The sequence below is a fragment of the Glarea lozoyensis genome (assembly GCF_000409485.1).
Source record: "Glarea lozoyensis ATCC 20868 chromosome Unknown GLAREA3, whole genome shotgun sequence".
NCBI lineage: Eukaryota > Fungi > Ascomycota > Leotiomycetes > Helotiales > Helotiaceae > Glarea > Glarea lozoyensis.
In genome coordinates this window covers 2,859,928-2,875,831 of record NW_007360998.1, presented here as the reverse complement: position 1 = coordinate 2,875,831, position 15,904 = coordinate 2,859,928, and the positions used below count along the sequence as shown (strand labels likewise).

The 15,904-nt window shown below is 46.1% G+C and overlaps 4 protein-coding genes across 4 annotated transcripts; all 4 read right to left on the bottom strand.

Moving 5' to 3' along the window:
• Window positions 1–7,411: 7,411 nt before the first annotated feature.
• GLAREA_00933 (uncharacterized protein) lies at window positions 7,412–7,591 on the bottom strand (the record flags this gene model as incomplete). Its single annotated transcript, XM_008085691.1, has 1 exon — window positions 7,412–7,591. The coding sequence occupies one exon, from the start codon at window positions 7,589–7,591 to the stop codon at window positions 7,412–7,414; it is 180 nt and encodes a 59-aa protein (XP_008083882.1).
• Window positions 7,592–9,289: 1,698 nt separating this feature from the next.
• On the bottom strand, window positions 9,290–11,371 carry GLAREA_00932 (uncharacterized protein; the record flags this gene model as incomplete). Its single annotated transcript, XM_008085690.1, has 2 exons — window positions 9,290–9,873; window positions 9,922–11,371. 2 exons carry the CDS (start codon window positions 11,369–11,371, stop codon window positions 9,290–9,292), a joined length of 2,034 nt encoding a protein of 677 aa, XP_008083881.1.
• Window positions 11,372–12,771: 1,400 nt separating this feature from the next.
• On the bottom strand, window positions 12,772–14,232 carry GLAREA_00931 (uncharacterized protein; the record flags this gene model as incomplete). Its single annotated transcript, XM_008085689.1, has 4 exons — window positions 12,772–13,809; window positions 13,865–13,990; window positions 14,048–14,157; window positions 14,217–14,232. 4 exons carry the CDS (start codon window positions 14,230–14,232, stop codon window positions 12,772–12,774), a joined length of 1,290 nt encoding a protein of 429 aa, XP_008083880.1.
• A 685-nt stretch (window positions 14,233–14,917) lies between these two features.
• Window positions 14,918–15,843, bottom strand: GLAREA_00930 (uncharacterized protein; the record flags this gene model as incomplete). Its single annotated transcript, XM_008085688.1, has 3 exons — window positions 14,918–14,951; window positions 15,154–15,584; window positions 15,640–15,843. 3 exons carry the CDS (start codon window positions 15,841–15,843, stop codon window positions 14,918–14,920), a joined length of 669 nt encoding a protein of 222 aa, XP_008083879.1.
• Between the last annotated feature and the right edge of the window lie 61 nt (window positions 15,844–15,904).

The following is a 15,904-nucleotide window of genomic DNA, read 5'->3' as shown; positions in this document are numbered from 1 at the left end:
ATGCAATCGAGATTTGCTGGGTCTTTCTATCTAGTGCAGGGTGGCTCACTCATGACCATCCATGCCGATCTTAGATTGGAGTACATTTTAGACTGTCTTACCTACTTTGATCTTACCGGAGCCCCTTGGCTTTCGGAACAGTTCATCCTGCTATCATGTCTTTCTTTTTCAAAATTTTCAACTCTAGCGTATGCGATTACTACCCTATAAGCACGAAGATCTACTTGTTCAAGGTGCCAGTTCTATATTTTACATTCAAGCTATCAGCTTCGCGATTCCATCACTTCCTGGTTTAATATTATCACATTGCGCGTCTAATTACATTTGTAGTCTTCACTACCCTTGTATTGAGATTAATGGCTCAAGGCGCGCTGCAGAAATATGTCAAGCGTGAAGTTCTGAGAAACAAGCCCTAATTTGAATTTGTTGGTGGAGTTGCTCGAAACTTTTTGTCATTGACTACTCGGTAAAGTGAGCCTCCCTTAATACAGACCGAGTTCAGGTTTTCAATACAGTAGGAGCCTATAAACCAAGATCAAGTGACTGGAAACAATAGCTTTCAAAATAATTTAGTGAACGAACTGGGAAGTGTTTTGGCTCCGGTGACAAATGTGGCATCTTAAGGCGAATGGGTGAAAAACTTGAGACCCCCGCATTTATTAAGCTGGATTCCAACAAGATTACTACATGTCACCGTTTTAAACTCATTCAATGAGCCAATGACATGAATTGCGTTACAAACCTTCGTTGTAGCCTTGCTTGGTCGTTTGGTCTGCGGCCTCAGTGTGGCGCAGTAACCCAAACCCTCGATACTTTCTTTGCACTCTCAGCCTTATTTTCTGCTACTCGCAGTCCTGATCTTCCCAGAAGCTACAATATGGGTTCTCATCTGCAATGGTCAATTCATGATGTATAGGGCCCCCTTCTGTTATTCGCTTAACTCGTTTGAGGCCGCCGAATGGCCTCATTGCTGGTCGATCTTGTGGTGCACGGAACTTGGCATAGCATAACGCAAAATGTCTAGGCGGAACATCCTCTGCAAAAAGTCCACTCGGCGAGCCTCGAAAGGACTGAACACGAAAGGCAGCCGCCTAAAAAAACACAATTGTGGATCGCTCACACCCATGTGGAAAAAGAAACGTCAAACAAGTTTTGATTTGCGCTCAATCTTGTCTACTCTCGCAGATCATCCTGGGCTACTCTAGCTATCACACAGCCGCCAGGTTTCAAGAAAGAGCAGTTAATCTTGCCACATGTTGGATAAATGCAACAAATGGGTATTCCGAAACGAGAGTTCTGATGTGAATGACGACCACTCAGCAGCTGGCTTGTTCGCGTCTCTCAGTCGCGGGATATAGAATCTTGCTAGGTAGGTAAGTATTCTTGTTGGACCGCCACTACCTATACACTCCACCGGATTGAAGATAGGTTACACCCGCTGGCAAGAATTAATCTCAACTGTACGTTTACAGGCCAGAACATGGGCAAGTAGCAGCTTCTGCAGTTGGACTGAAAGAGATCAGTTCACTGGCTAGCTCCCTTGGTCTCTCTTGTTTGGCTGCACAATCATGGCGACTTCCGGGCCAGTGGGCCCGAATCAACAGCAACTAGCAAGCGCTTAACATGTGGATATAGTGGGATGATCGAATGTCACTTCACTGTAGGATTGGAATACACAGCTGCTTATTCTCTGAAGTGCATATCTGTACGCCGAGTAAGAAGTTTTTCCGAAGCATTCCAACAAAAGTCTCAGGGACGAGCCACCAAGGTTAAATGCTTACGTCCGCTGATCGAGATCAGAACGGAGAAAGCCGCAGAGAGCTGGTCTTTGTTGCGGGCAAAATTGATAGGCTTATCATTCTCCAACCCCGGTTGGAAGATTGGCGGCAGCTCACACGGCATGAAGCCTCACTAATAGCCATCCGTTGTCACCCCTAACCTATAAAAGGCGTAAAGTTTTGACCAAAGCCTTGGGATTCTGAAGGTATGTTGAATTATGGTAGTATCATGGAAGGTAGAGGCCGACGCGTGTGCTACCGTGGCAAAGAAAGAGGCTTTTCATAGTCTAACGTATTCCCACCACAAGCTCAGGAACCATCTCTTGACGAAAAGTCAGGAATTCAGATTGACATCAGACCGATTCCACTACGGCTCTAATAGAAACAGCCCAGTATCAAAAGACATCTGCCTGAGTATGGTCATGCTTATGTCAAACTTCTTCCCTCTGTTGGCAGCCATTTGGTATGCCAATCATGTCCCTGACAGTCAGACCAACGCACCTGTTGAAAAACTTAAACATTATTCACCAGTGCATTGCAAGTCTGACGTGACCCCTCTCAAATTGTCCAACTTTAATAATGTTGAGAAACTTACATCCCAACGCTCTTGCCTTAATAATTATATTTACTCTTAGACAACGAGACGACAAAGCTTATCCACTCAAAATACTAAGTAAATATAGCTTCGGGGTATAATTTATCAATACCATACTACGAGAAGGTGTTCCGTCAGAGTTGCAACACACTGGTGATTCTATGGCTCTCGCTATGTTCTCAACGAATGCTTGCTTACTTGGCCCCAAGTTCCCAACTTCATCGAAGCAAGTCAACATGAGCATTACCACTCGAAGAGATTGAGATATGCTCTGGAGTGGAAAGTATTAGGAGAGACTTCGACGCAATCTTTAACGAGAGAAGGTTACTCATGGTGACCAACTTTCAAAGAAAGAAAACACACCAGAGAACAGGCGATTCGATTCAGATAGTTGCTAGTCCTAGCCGAGTCAACGACTGCCATCAAAGCGCAGAATCTTCGACCAAACATATATGCTATGGGTCCAAGGATGTTTCTACAAGCTTAAGTGTAAGAAGATCAGCTTCAGATGGTTCGGTGCCAGCGCAACACTTGAGCCCTAAGGTATTCCCTCTTACACTCAAGTTAAGCTACAACTCCAAGTATTCCATTCAAACCAATTCAAAACGCCACAGATGATACATATATGATATATTGTGCTAACAACTATGTATCAGACCAAAACTCCTACCGCCTGCTCCTTTGCCTAAACGAGAATATCGCGAAATCATAAAACAGGAAAACAAGTGAGTTCAAGAGCAACGCCGTAAATATGGTCGTAGGACACGGAGTTATGGATTACAGATATATATCCAAGGTCTGGGCAACCGCTGAGGCGTGCTGTTTATACTGAAACATATCCTTCTACGTTATCCATCCAACGTCATTCGAAAGACAAAAATCAGCGAGACCACGTCAACGACATGTATGTCGCGTTTCACCGTCCACCATTCCATCTTTTGTTCTTCGCACATATAGAAGCCTCTCTTACGCCGAACCTATATTCCAACATCATCTCCCCCGGACCTAAACAGCGTTCCTTCTGCAAATTCATCACCTCATTTCCTAATCCAGTCACCGCACGCGTTATTGTCGCCAGAGAGATCATAAGTTTTGTCTGGGAAAGGCTAGCAAACAATTCGCATACGCCTCGTGTCTCCGCAAGTGTTGCTATAGCGACTGTTGCCGATGTCACATTGTTTGTCTTACTTCTCATGGCTGTACAGACGGATCTAGGGTTCCGGTTCATCCTCGAGACGGACGATTGGCCTTATATCGGGGCTAGATTGAATTTAACGAGGAGAGCTTGTTCGTTATCTGCGTATTTCAGCGCTCTATATACGGATCTCGGGATCCGGGTGATTTTCCAGATCATCGGTTAGCCTTATGTCGGAACTGTTTGGACCTTGCCGCGAGCAGAGTGTTTGTTGGCTGGGTTTGTCATCGCTATACAAATAACTGTCTGGATACTGATTCTTCGGGGGAATCGAGGAATTGAATAGCCCTATACCGGATGTATCTGGATCTTGCCGAGAGGATTGTGTTTGCTACCTGGTTTCAAGTCCGAGAACTCTTCATTTGAGGCTGAAGCTCATAGTCCTGTGTTTGTTCTTTCATACTGATCGGGTATTTCCTGTCAGAGACTCGTCCTATCGGATCGAGCAAATCGTGCCGTTTCAATTTCTCTTCTCGCTACCGGCTTCCAAGTGTAATAACCTTTATTTTAGGGCTGAAGCTGACAGCCCTATTTTTCGATGTTTATACTCTTCTAGTATTTCCTAGAGAGTCAACCTATCGGATCGAGTAAATAGGCTCGTTTCAAATCTGGCTTTTCTCGTCGAGTGATGTGAGCTTCGATTCTCGACATAGAGCAATAATGAAATGGCGAACAAGCAGTCCATTTAGTCACGCTTCTCGAAATAGGAGATGATCACCCCTCGTTCTCAAAATCGTCAACCCCCTCTAGGTCGACTCGGCCGTCCTATCATCATCCTCCGAAAGTTCGGATTCACGTCATCGAAAGTTTTCGAGGCTGCCGAGATACAAGTCGACACATTCGTGATCGTTGGTGTCACTGGCTCTGAAACACCCAAATCTTTGTTTCCATTGCTTTGTTGGTTTGACTTGATGATTTGTTGCAGAGAAGCCCATGAGATGAGGGTGCTGATGATGCTCAGAACGATGGTGACGGCACTCGATACTATGCTGATCTTTGTCTCGGTTGAAAGACCGGGTATTTGGTCGGCTGCGGTTGCGATGGTGATGTTGGTTGGGGTGAAAGGAGCTGTTGGATGTTAGCCCAGCTTCAAACAAGTGTAGAATCTTTGATGAGAGAAAGCTGACCCATGGGGTTTGAATGACTCTTTTTCTGAATATCTGATGAGCTTCGAGAAGTAAGTGGTATAGTGTCTATTATATTCGACGATGTCTGATCTGGGCCTCTTGTCTGAGTGGTTGGCAGTAGTTTAAGATGCTTGTTTCTTTCCCTCGAGGTGAAGTGTTCGAAGATATTTCAGAAGCAATCGTCTTAAACTTCAAGGGCTGATGGGCACTATTTATCTGTAGTGTCAGTACCTGCGCAGGAACCCTGTATTCTGCATGATAGGTTTTCAAAACTGTTTGGAAGTTCGCAATTCTGCGGACCATCGATCCTAAACGCCACCGGACGGAGAGAAGCAGTCTGATTACCGCTTAAGCTGCAGTGGCCGATAATTTGAGGCTGCGGACGCTGGACTGATGCTACAGGAATTCGACCAACGGGCACGTTCTACTGCAGATACTGGTCGTTAGGGTCGATCACTTGAACCGGTTTCTTGAATGTTGGAGTATGTACAATTCGCCTTTGAACCCTCTTTGGGCCTCGTTCATACGAGTCAGGTTCTTCCACAAAAGTTCTCAAATTCTGCAGTTTTTCGCTGCGCCTTCTGAGTTCTCCCAGACTTGCTAGGGGAGAATAGATACCTAGGCATGTCGCTTAGGTCTGAAATTCATGATCATCAACGAGGAGCTTTGAGACAGAAGCTATTCGCAATTCAAGGGGGTGTGTTGCTTTACTGCCGAGTGTGCAACGGACAGTGATTCCGTGTTACACTGAGTCGTCTCAAAGAAACACTCGAGATGTTCGATCCTGGCTATTTCTCCCAGTATCGACAGCCCAGGTTACCAAACACGCGTCGTACCGTGTTGGCACAAGGACTGTGGCAACCAAAGTGCAAAGCTGGTGACTGCGGACGGGTACCTAAATCTATTAGCTAGTCGAAGTGAAATCAGCGGTCTGTGAGCAAGACGGTCATTGGAACTTCTTCCTCATTTGGATGTTAACAGGATGTTAACAGCTGGTGATACTTTGTATCTCGAGAAGCCTTCGGAGAAAGAGGCGTGGACTTTTCGTTCCCGATAGAAGCTTAAGCTCGCGTTCGTACCACTCTTTCGTGATTTGCTTCGGCAGCCGGCGTTGTGTGAGGTGCGATCGAACGTGGCTTCCAGCTCCGAAGATTTTGGGGAAAGTCATGCTGGTAATTTTCTATCTTTCAAACGCCAATGGTGCATATGATGAGTGTGGCTGCCACTTGCTCCCAAATTTCTTATTCATTTTAAGACATTTCAGATAAGACAGGAATGATTAAAATGGCATGAAAAGAAAGGGAACTGACAATCCGCTCAGTGATATGACTCGGTAAAAATTCATGTTAGTAGCATAATGCGTTTCTGACTTGAAGATGTCGGAAGTTAGGCTTGGATGACGGACTTGATAATGCTCCAATTGTGACGTAGGTAGGTACGTTAACAAATTATTTGTTGTGTCTATCCTTCATCCGGTGTCGGTACTCTGTGAAATTCAGAGCGTGCTAAAATCCCCGTTGTTGTGTAACATAGTAGTCTTCATTCGCCTTCCGCTCTTTGCTTTCAGTTGGCGGAAAATGTTGAGCGATCACTCTAGAGACAATTGAACTCGAGAGGATTGACGATATCTTAACGAGTTTTTCTTGCTGTCAGCCTTGAATAGTGGCTCATCATCTCCAGATTTGTCTGCACTCGGCAACCTGCATTCTTTCTTCCGGGTTTGTCGCTCCCTTCAAGCCCCTCTAAGTAAACGGTCAAACCCTCGGAGTAGTCCCCTCATTGGATGCTATCCATTGAGACCCTACCACATTTCCCTTGTCTAGGTAGGGAGGGAGACAGTTTTCATTGCGGATGAACCAATTCGACCGTCGGTTAGTACGGAGTGCTGTGTCCGGATACCCCTATCCGCTCGCGTACCTACGTATGTTCACTGCCCCAAAATGCCTAGCTGGAACGTGTTTTGTCACTCATCTGCTCACTGCATTACAATACAACAGCTTCAGATGGACGGTACTGACATCGTTTCTCCCTGTCCACCTAGCAGCCTATTCACACCGTCACCTCAGACGTACTAAGCCTCTTGTACCATGGTTGGTGCATTCTGGTTCACAGGCAAACAGTAATTTTTACATACCTATATGCAGCCATCCTCGTTACCACAAGCAAATGCTGTCGCCATATCTTGCACATCCATCGTTCGTGGTTCTGATTTGCCAACTGCCACGTGTGGCCAGGAAATCTGGAGGGCTTGACCAGCTATGAATCTGGTGGCGTAGCGGACACGTTCTGGCGCCCACATATCGAGGTCTCTGAGGTAATACAAGTGCTCACATACCTTCGATTGTTGTTACCTCGTATGCCCTGTACTACCGCATATGCCAACTCGGGAGTTCTGACAGGTAAAGTGAGTTCACTTTCGGAACCTCGCGTACAAAATCCTTGCACTGTACGACCACAACTATAGGCTGATAAGAAGCTTGACACTGCCGTTGAAAATTTTCGACAAGTTCATTGTGGGATTTATCGCTACAAGCCAAACATCCAAACACAAGGCTTTCTCAGGGGTTATTCAATTCTCCTAAGTTTCTACGCTAGTTCGTATCGCCATTCTCCCACACCAGACACATGCTGTCGTCGTAACGCCGACATATTGAACGACGAATCTTGCAAGATGTTAATTCAAAATCCCGTGGTCACAGAGAAGATGATTTTGGTATCACCCACCTTCACCAACCTCGCTTGACTGCCGTCGCTCGTAAGCGAGTTTCCAGACGGCCCAGGACAACAAGACACTCAATACACCTGTAACGATGGTGAAGATTCCGACAATTAAGCTAATATTGGATTCTGGGGAGAGATCGCGAGTAAAGAGCTTGCTCGTCAGGTGGCTTGACATGGCGAGTGTAGTTGAACGTAGTCCGGTTGTGCAGTGGGTAAAGAGTGACCTCAGGGGGTTTGAAGGAAGGAGATGAGTTTGAGTCAAATACTTGCTGAAAGATTTGGTGGGAAGCTTGTTCAAATAATAACTTAAGTGAGTTCGGATACTCGATCTTAAAAGGGGAATTCTATCTATTTTGTATCTTTCATCGATGCGGCTCAACTGTGGATGGATCTTAGGTTATGCGGCTCCAAACATGGTTTTGAGGCTCAAAATCTCAAAACATTCAACCGAGCTGCATTGTCGCCAAAGTTGAAGAGGTATTGAGCAGAGGATACGTTCGAGTATCCGAGGATGTAATTGTATATAAGAATCCCTAGGTAGGTACCTAGGTGAAAAGCAGTGCCTCAAATTAAGCACTGATTTTCTGGAACATGCTTCGTTACTGTAATCCAGAAATATGCGTGATAACAGTTGGAAAGTTCAAGGTAAATAGCCTACCTTAAGTAGGCCTCCAAGGAGCCCTCTTCTGATAGAATTGTAGTCGTTCGAAAGCTCCTGGTCGCTAAATGGAGGTACAGAAAGTGGGTCGGTTCACTGCTTCTCGAGTATAAACCCCCCCCTCGGATGCTCGATTTCTTCAGCATATCAACTTCAGACACCTCCCGCACAATCTGCTTCTACAAGCTTTATGTGATTTTAATGTGACTTGCTACCATAGCTTGAGGTGGTTGACTGAAAGGAGATATACCTGGGTAAAGTATCTAGGTACTTAGGTACTGACCGCGATAATATTAGTACTACAGGAGTGTGCGTCTCCCAAGAGTCTCATCATTCATAAGAGACATACATTATGATAGCTCTACCAAACTTTTGATCAGCCGAAAGTAGATACATCGAGGCATCGACAATCAAGAACATTTGAGCCTCAAGTCCATAAGCCTCAACTCTCAGAGCCTCAGAGCCTCAGAGCCTCATTCCCTACCAGCCTCCCTGCAGGTATACATTGGCGTTGCCTTACGCCCGACCAGACTCAGGGTTTCAGGTCCCATAGTCCAATGAGGAAAAGGACGGAATGTCTTTTGCGTGCAGAGCCTCATACCCTCCGGCTTGAGGATGTGAAATCTGCATATACATCGGGCGTAACTTGCTTACCTCTTGCATGATGGTATTTGCACCCTTACGTATAGATAGGTACGTGAGTAGGTAGTCCAATAAGAAGCTTAAAAAGGGAACGGGGAGGATGAGGGGTTGCGTTTTGAAGAGCCGCATAAGTACCTAGGTACGTGTGATCTGCTTGTAAAACGTACGTTGCGTACTACCTCATGATGATAAGTTGAGGTGAGCAGCTTTCCCGATCGAAATAGTAGCATTTTGAATATACCTAGGTAGGTACTTTCACCATAATCATAATTCCACGAGGCCGATAAAAATCCATAGATTTAAACTCTTCTTATAATGCCTCCACTTAAATATATCTACACTCCATACCTAGGTACCTAAGCGTAAGTCATTCATAAACATTAGAACCATGCCAACAACCTCCTCCTCCCACTTTTACCATCAAGAAAAACACACGCTCCCCGGGTATCATATCATAAACTTCTAACCTCCACGCATCTTCTGCCAACACCGCACCGAGATCGGCAGGTGTGCGCAAAACCAACACCCTCTCTCCCTTCCTCATCCAGAACAAAACCATCAACAGAGTATATTTCAATCATTCCTCGTCCCCTCAGGAGCAATAGCATTTTCCGGTCCGGTACCAGGAGCTTCAATATCCGGATCCGGCTGTTTCTGTTTCGGCGGCGTGATATGTAGTTCCGCCATCCCCATCCTATCTTCTACCTGAGGACTCTTAACCGGCGTCACATGTCTAAACAACGAATCATGCGCTCTCGGACTAACAGGAGATTTCGTCCCATCTCCCGTAGCAACAGAACTATTGCGACTCCTAGGTCGACTCCTCAACTGGTCCAGCTTCTCCAGCAGTCTTTTATCAGCCCTGTTTCTTTCAGCTTCCTCGTGTTCCAGCCTCTCCTTCTGCTCTAGATATCTGCGTTCAAGTTCCGCACTCTCGCTCTTATCACGTTCCGCCTCTAGACGTTTCTTTTCTTCTTCGGGATCTAGGAGTTTGTCGCGGTGGTGGACGAGCTTCTTGATGATTTTCTTGCCTCGACGTCGGGTTTTGACGTAGGCTTCCAGACCGACGAGTACAGCGTAAGAGCGAGAAATAGAGACGTGAGACATGTCTACGCCAGCATCTTTGAGTGAGTGGACGAAGGCACGGAAATTGGATACTATTCCATGTTAGCAAGCTTAAGACAGGTAGAAGGAGGCATACGTACCTGGTGGTCTGTAATGACCACTCAATGGGCTCAATTTCGAGAGTCTTCCATTCTTGATTTTAATGAGTCCAGCCGCGGAGATACGTGACCCATGCAAGAATGAAGAATGCTGAAAAGCGCCAGATTGTTTGATACCAACATACAAGCGAAAGCTTGTATCAGCGACGAATATCCAGGTATTCTTCTTCACCGATCCGCGCAACAACTTGTTAAATATCGTTGCTGCCGAAACATGTTTGACCTTCTTGACTCCTGTCGCACCATCGAATTCCGGACTCGCATACTTATTGGCACGAGCCGAAGTGCCAGAATCAGAGCTATCACTAGACTCATCGTCATGTTCGTGATCTTCATGAGAATGATGTGAAGCTTCCGCATGAGCTGGTGTAAATGCTGGCGTTTCGTCTGTACTCGACACAATCCCTCGTATACTATCCTTGAAATTTGCAGTCGTATCTATTAGAGCCCCGTTCTTCGCCCAACAAAGCCTTCCATCCTTGTTGATTATAACCAGATAATTCAATCGTTCTTCCTTTGACAGATACCGCACCTGCTCCCTCTCTAATCTTTCCCTTGGACAAGCCTGCATATCGATCATCCTCCCCTCTCCTTTATCGAGCCAATAAAAGAAATTCTCTTTGGTATCTGCTTTTTTCCACTCCTCGTGATACACTCGTAAATTACTCCCGTATCGATGCTTAAGATCAACCATCTCTAGAAAATATTGGAGATCCATCATCTTGGCCTTCTTTTGCCGTTCCATTTTCTTTTGAATTTGTAGCCTCCGAGCAGCTTCGCGCTCGCTTTCGGGGAGGTTCTCGTCATCAACCCAATTGTCCGAATCCGAGTCTTCGTCTCCTCCTGCCCTCCTAGCTATTCGACCAATTTTCATCCAGTTCTGCCTTGCGCTACTCGTGGCTCTGTGCCTATGCGAATCGGTTTTCTCCACCGACAGACCCTCCCCAGCCTGGCCCACCCCAACCTCTAACGAAGCGTCTTTGCTCTTCCCAATTTCTCCTCTCGCCCTGGGTTGCACCATATTTCTATACTGCGCTTCCCTGACAGCCTCCACCCACCTCGAACTCGGATCCAGACTCATCCCAGCCATCATCCTCCTCTCCCTATGCCCGCGATAATTCCTCTGAATTAAACCAGCAGCCCTCTCCCTCTCATCCTCGCTCAATTCCGGGTGTCCTTTCTGCAGTCCATCTTTGAGATGTTTCCGGATAATCTCCTCCTCCTTCCCCTCCTGCACCGCTGCGATTTTCTGCACCATCTCATGCGTTGGACATTCCAAACTGTCTAGGTATTCCTGATGCGAGCGCCAAATTCTTGTTGACGAGATCGAGCGTGAGGAAAGCGGTTTTCCGGACTGTGAAGAGGGAGAGAAGGAGGAGGTTCGTGAGGTGGGATGGGAACTGAGGGAACCATTATTGAATTGAGGGGCCATTTGGGGCGAGACAGGCGCTGCCAAGGTTCTGGGCGATTACAGCCTGCAGGTTGCAGGGCTGTCGAGTTGATTCAAGACCAAGGATTGTGCCACGCCCGAGGGTCCCGACGACGATGACGGGGGGTTGTGGGGTTGTGTTCCAATAATGTAGGTGGTGTAGAGGTTTTTTGATTGACAAAGAACGAGGACTTGAAAAGCGATGTTTGTTTCCAGACACTCCAGAATTTGAGCCACAAGGGAGGCACGAATCTGTTTGTTTGTCCAGGACTCGTTCGCCAACACTACTCGCAACTATTCCAGGGTCTTTTGGGGCGCATGCCGGGACCTTCGATTGTACAACGTAAGCTCGAACTGCTCACCGTGGCCGATGAGTCAAGGCTAAGCACTTGAGATGAGAACGTGGAAAATCCGAGGGGAGAGAATTGCAAGTTACCAGACCAAAAGAAAAACACAACCAGACAGCAGGAAAGGAAGCGGGTGTTTGTTGGACTTATGTCAATGAAAAATCATTGGCACTTCCGCTCCAACGCCACGAGGAGATGGCATGTCAGCCATTAACATCCAGGACAAGACATCTTACAATTTCAATAACCGCAGAATCCGAACAATCCCCAAGGGTTTCCCCAAAAAGTAGTGTAATCGTTCTATTCTTGGGTTTGTATCGTATTTCGTATCGGATTCAACGGCAACGGATACGTTCCCCTCTAAGTGACGTGTGAAACTAAGTTTCCCCGCTGGATGGGTATCGGCAACTGCCAGCTGCCGACCAACTGTGCCCAATTGGTCTTTGCGACCTAAAGGGAAGCCGGCTGTGCCTGGGCCTGGATTCTTGTGCTAGAGCTAGAACATTAGAGTAGTTGCAATTGTGTTAGTGATCGAGGCTGAGCGTCTTATGACAATGTTGGAATATTCCGTCGTTCAAAAAGCAATCCACGTTTTCAAATTAACAGGGTTGACTAACTATGCAGTGACTAAGAAATGCACATAGAAGATCATTACTATCAATACCAAGCCTCTATTTAATATCAATTCTCCTCAAAATGCATAGAAGTGAGCTATACAAAAATCGTCAACCGATTCCAAGCAGGTTCCTATATGCATACTACTATTCATGTTGATATGATAGAGTAGAAGAATAACGCCGTCGCCAATGCTTTTATGATTCTGAACCTCTTAGTCCCTCAAGATGATCCTTTATGAGGATAACTCTATTAAATGCTTCATGCCATAAATGCTGAAATGCGAAAGTCCTCGATTCCAAAGAGGCATAAATGCCACCCAGAACCGCTGAGGTTGCCGGTACCATTCTCCAATGGTATCCTCTTTGTCTTGTATTGTTCTCGGTCTAGATAATGAACTGGGAAATCCCAGCTCTAGTATCATCATGATCTTTGAGTTTCTCAATCAACACGTTTTCCACTGCCATGTCCATTAGCGGGTTTGGCACTCCCGTTGGTAGATTTCGAACGCGCCCGATTGGCGACCTGCTTTTCGTATGGGATGGTGAGGCAGTTGATACCCAAATAAGAGCAGATGCTGTTAATCACAAGCAATGCCCATCTGAAATAAACCACCAATGCAAAGACAAAGTAGCTTCGAAGATACCATAACTCGACGAAAGAGCTGACTGCTGGAAGACCGAATCGAGGGAGGTTTCCAAGAATAGCCCCACCAACCAAGGGCGTAAGCATAACAGTCCAGTATGGAAATGGCTGCCGAGTTAAATGGGCAAGGATGATTTTCGTTGTCATCCGGCCAAAAACAAAAGACATCGTAAGACAGAACAAAACGAGTCTATTGTCTCTCATCAAGGTGGAGTATGGGGAGTATAGCCATGCTCCAATTGAAAAGGTATAAACGGCCATAGGTGTCCATTCCAGGAAAACCGGCATGACTGGAAGGTTTTGTGCCCTCCTAGCCTTGACAACGTTGATAACACAGAACGGTACATGGGCTCCGAATAGAGTCACGCACAGAATAGGCACCCACAGATCTCGTACTGAATAAGATCCAAAGAACTCGTGGTATCCGAAGAAGTAATGATGGCCAACCAAATCTGTGATTCGATGAGCCCAGATCTCAGGTCCGTAGTATCCAGACATAATCATAATCGTGCAGGCGAGGATTAACCCCTCAGTTGGTCCGTTGAAGACGCCCAGATACAAAGTATGTGTATGATATGTCTCCCATGTCGAAAAGAACATAGGTAGACAAGGTACAAGGGCGGTAAAGATTCCAGCCTTGGATGTCCCCAGTCCCATCGCCGCAGTTTCGCAGAGACTTGCGAGAGTACAGTTCAAAGAGTCGATTCCGTGGTCGAAAAGTTCGCCGAGACCACTCGAGGTTCCTGTTCGTCGCGCTTGTTTCCCATCCACGTTGTCCATAGTTGAGTACATCCAAAGTCCAAAAGCAAAACTATAGTATAACCACGACGGGCCCTACATTCTCGATCAGCAATGTGTCTTGCCTCTTTCTGAGATATTCATCACGTACCGGTCCGACCAAATCCGGCATTACCAGCTCTAAACATATGACGTTTGACAGGATGAAGAAGAATCCCAATAGTGTAACCATATTCGGCGCCAGCCATAATGGCAATAATTCCACGAATGCATTCCACTATAACCTGTCTCAGCATGTTGTTCCTCTATTTCCGCGGTGGTATGAAGTACATACATAATGTTTGAGGATATAATTCGAGATCAAGGATTTATCGACGCTGGAGTATTTATAGCTCTTGAGATGGATGAGCGCATCTTCGGACACGCACTCATGCGCTGCCTCTTCTGTAGATAAACTACCATTAGCATATGTTCTATAACCAAAGAATCAAGAAGAATTGTACTTCTGGAGGGCGTCATTGGAGAGATGGGAGTTGTGACAGGAGACGGTAGTAAAGCCTGCGGGTCCGTCTTCACCGCAAGCAAGTTCAGGTTATTAGGACGAATTTTGCGGAGAGAAGATCGGAAGACGCTCCGACCTAGGCGAATGTTGGTGGTAAGTGACTGGAGACAAGTGAATACTTAGGCAAAAGCTAAGTTTCTTCGCGACATTGATTATTCCGTGTTACTGAGCTAAACAAAAAGTGAAGAAGGTTGAATTTCCGGGTAAAGGTTGACGACCTGTGGGTGGGTGGATTATTGGAAGATCAATTTGACTGGGGTAATTTTAGGGATCCTGGTCGTCTTTGGGCTGAACCTCCAGCTATTCGTTATCACATGTTATTAACCTTTGGCTGAAGAAATTTATAGCCAATAAATTTATATATTTTTCTAAATAAGAGACAATTCCACTCCCAGCATTTGAACTTGCATGTATTGGGGCTGTTATTCGTCTATAGACTTTACACATTCTCGATGGGCTGACACAAAGGACCGCACAACCTGCTGAATACTGGAGTAACTGTACAGGTTGAGAGGCTCAACGGCTCAGTCACCATAGCCTTAGGGTCACAAACCACGCATCGAATCGATCATTGAACCCATTCATCCGCTAAGTAACCTGTGATTGTAGTACTACAAGCTAACTACACCCTCGTTTCATCCATTAGATAGTTTCAAATGTCCTTTCATCACCATCGCTAATATATTAGTTTTGCTGATACAGCATTTTCCGTCTTCTGCTCTGCCCGACTATGCTTAAAGAATGTACCGAACCGCTAAAATGCTCGACGACGAAAACATGTTAACCAAATATCACGCTAAAACAAAGATGTATCCTTCTGCGGTTGCCAATAACCAACAATTTCAACTTTCACGCCGTATATCATTCAGTCCGCTCACATGAAGAAAGTGAATCCTGCGAATATACCAACAAAGACAGTGGCAAGACCATAGCTGCGTCCAAGATCCAAAGCTGATTGAGCTCCACTCTTGTTGTTGCTAGTGGATGCTGCGGTTGTCGCGGCTGCACCCCCCAGTCCATTATACACAGTTCCGGCAGCATTGGTGCTCGCGGCGGCGTTGCTACCAACCGTTGCCGTGGCTGAATTGGATGCGGTTGTGCTTGTCAATGTAGCATTAGGGGGAGAAGGGTCCTGAGCTCCGCATGGATGATCTGCTCTGCAAGCAGCCTGGCAAGTGTTCACTCCACCGCATCCTGCGACACATTGGGTACCGTACTGTGTACATATGAAGTATGGAAGAGTTTGGGAATATTCGGTAGCATTGGGCGATAATCCGTTGCCGCAGACGCAAGTGTAGTCAAGAGTAGCCTTGTTTTGCATTAGCTAAGTGAACAGAAGAGGGAAGGAAAGGACGGGTACGTACGGGGTCGCAGGTATTGGAAACGGTAGTGCTACTTGCACCCGGACCGAGTTGCAAACAGAGGGATGGGCAAGTTGCTTTCTGTTGACTACACCATCCTTGACGAATAGGTAACGAAACAGAATTGGGATCGATTTGATACTGAACTTGTGCGTTTGCACAGAGAGCGAGTGCAGCTACAACAAGGTTGGTTTTGAACGAAAGCATGTCGAAAAGGGGAGATTGGTTGGATTGAAGGTTTCGATTTGTTGAGATTGGGAGAATCGGT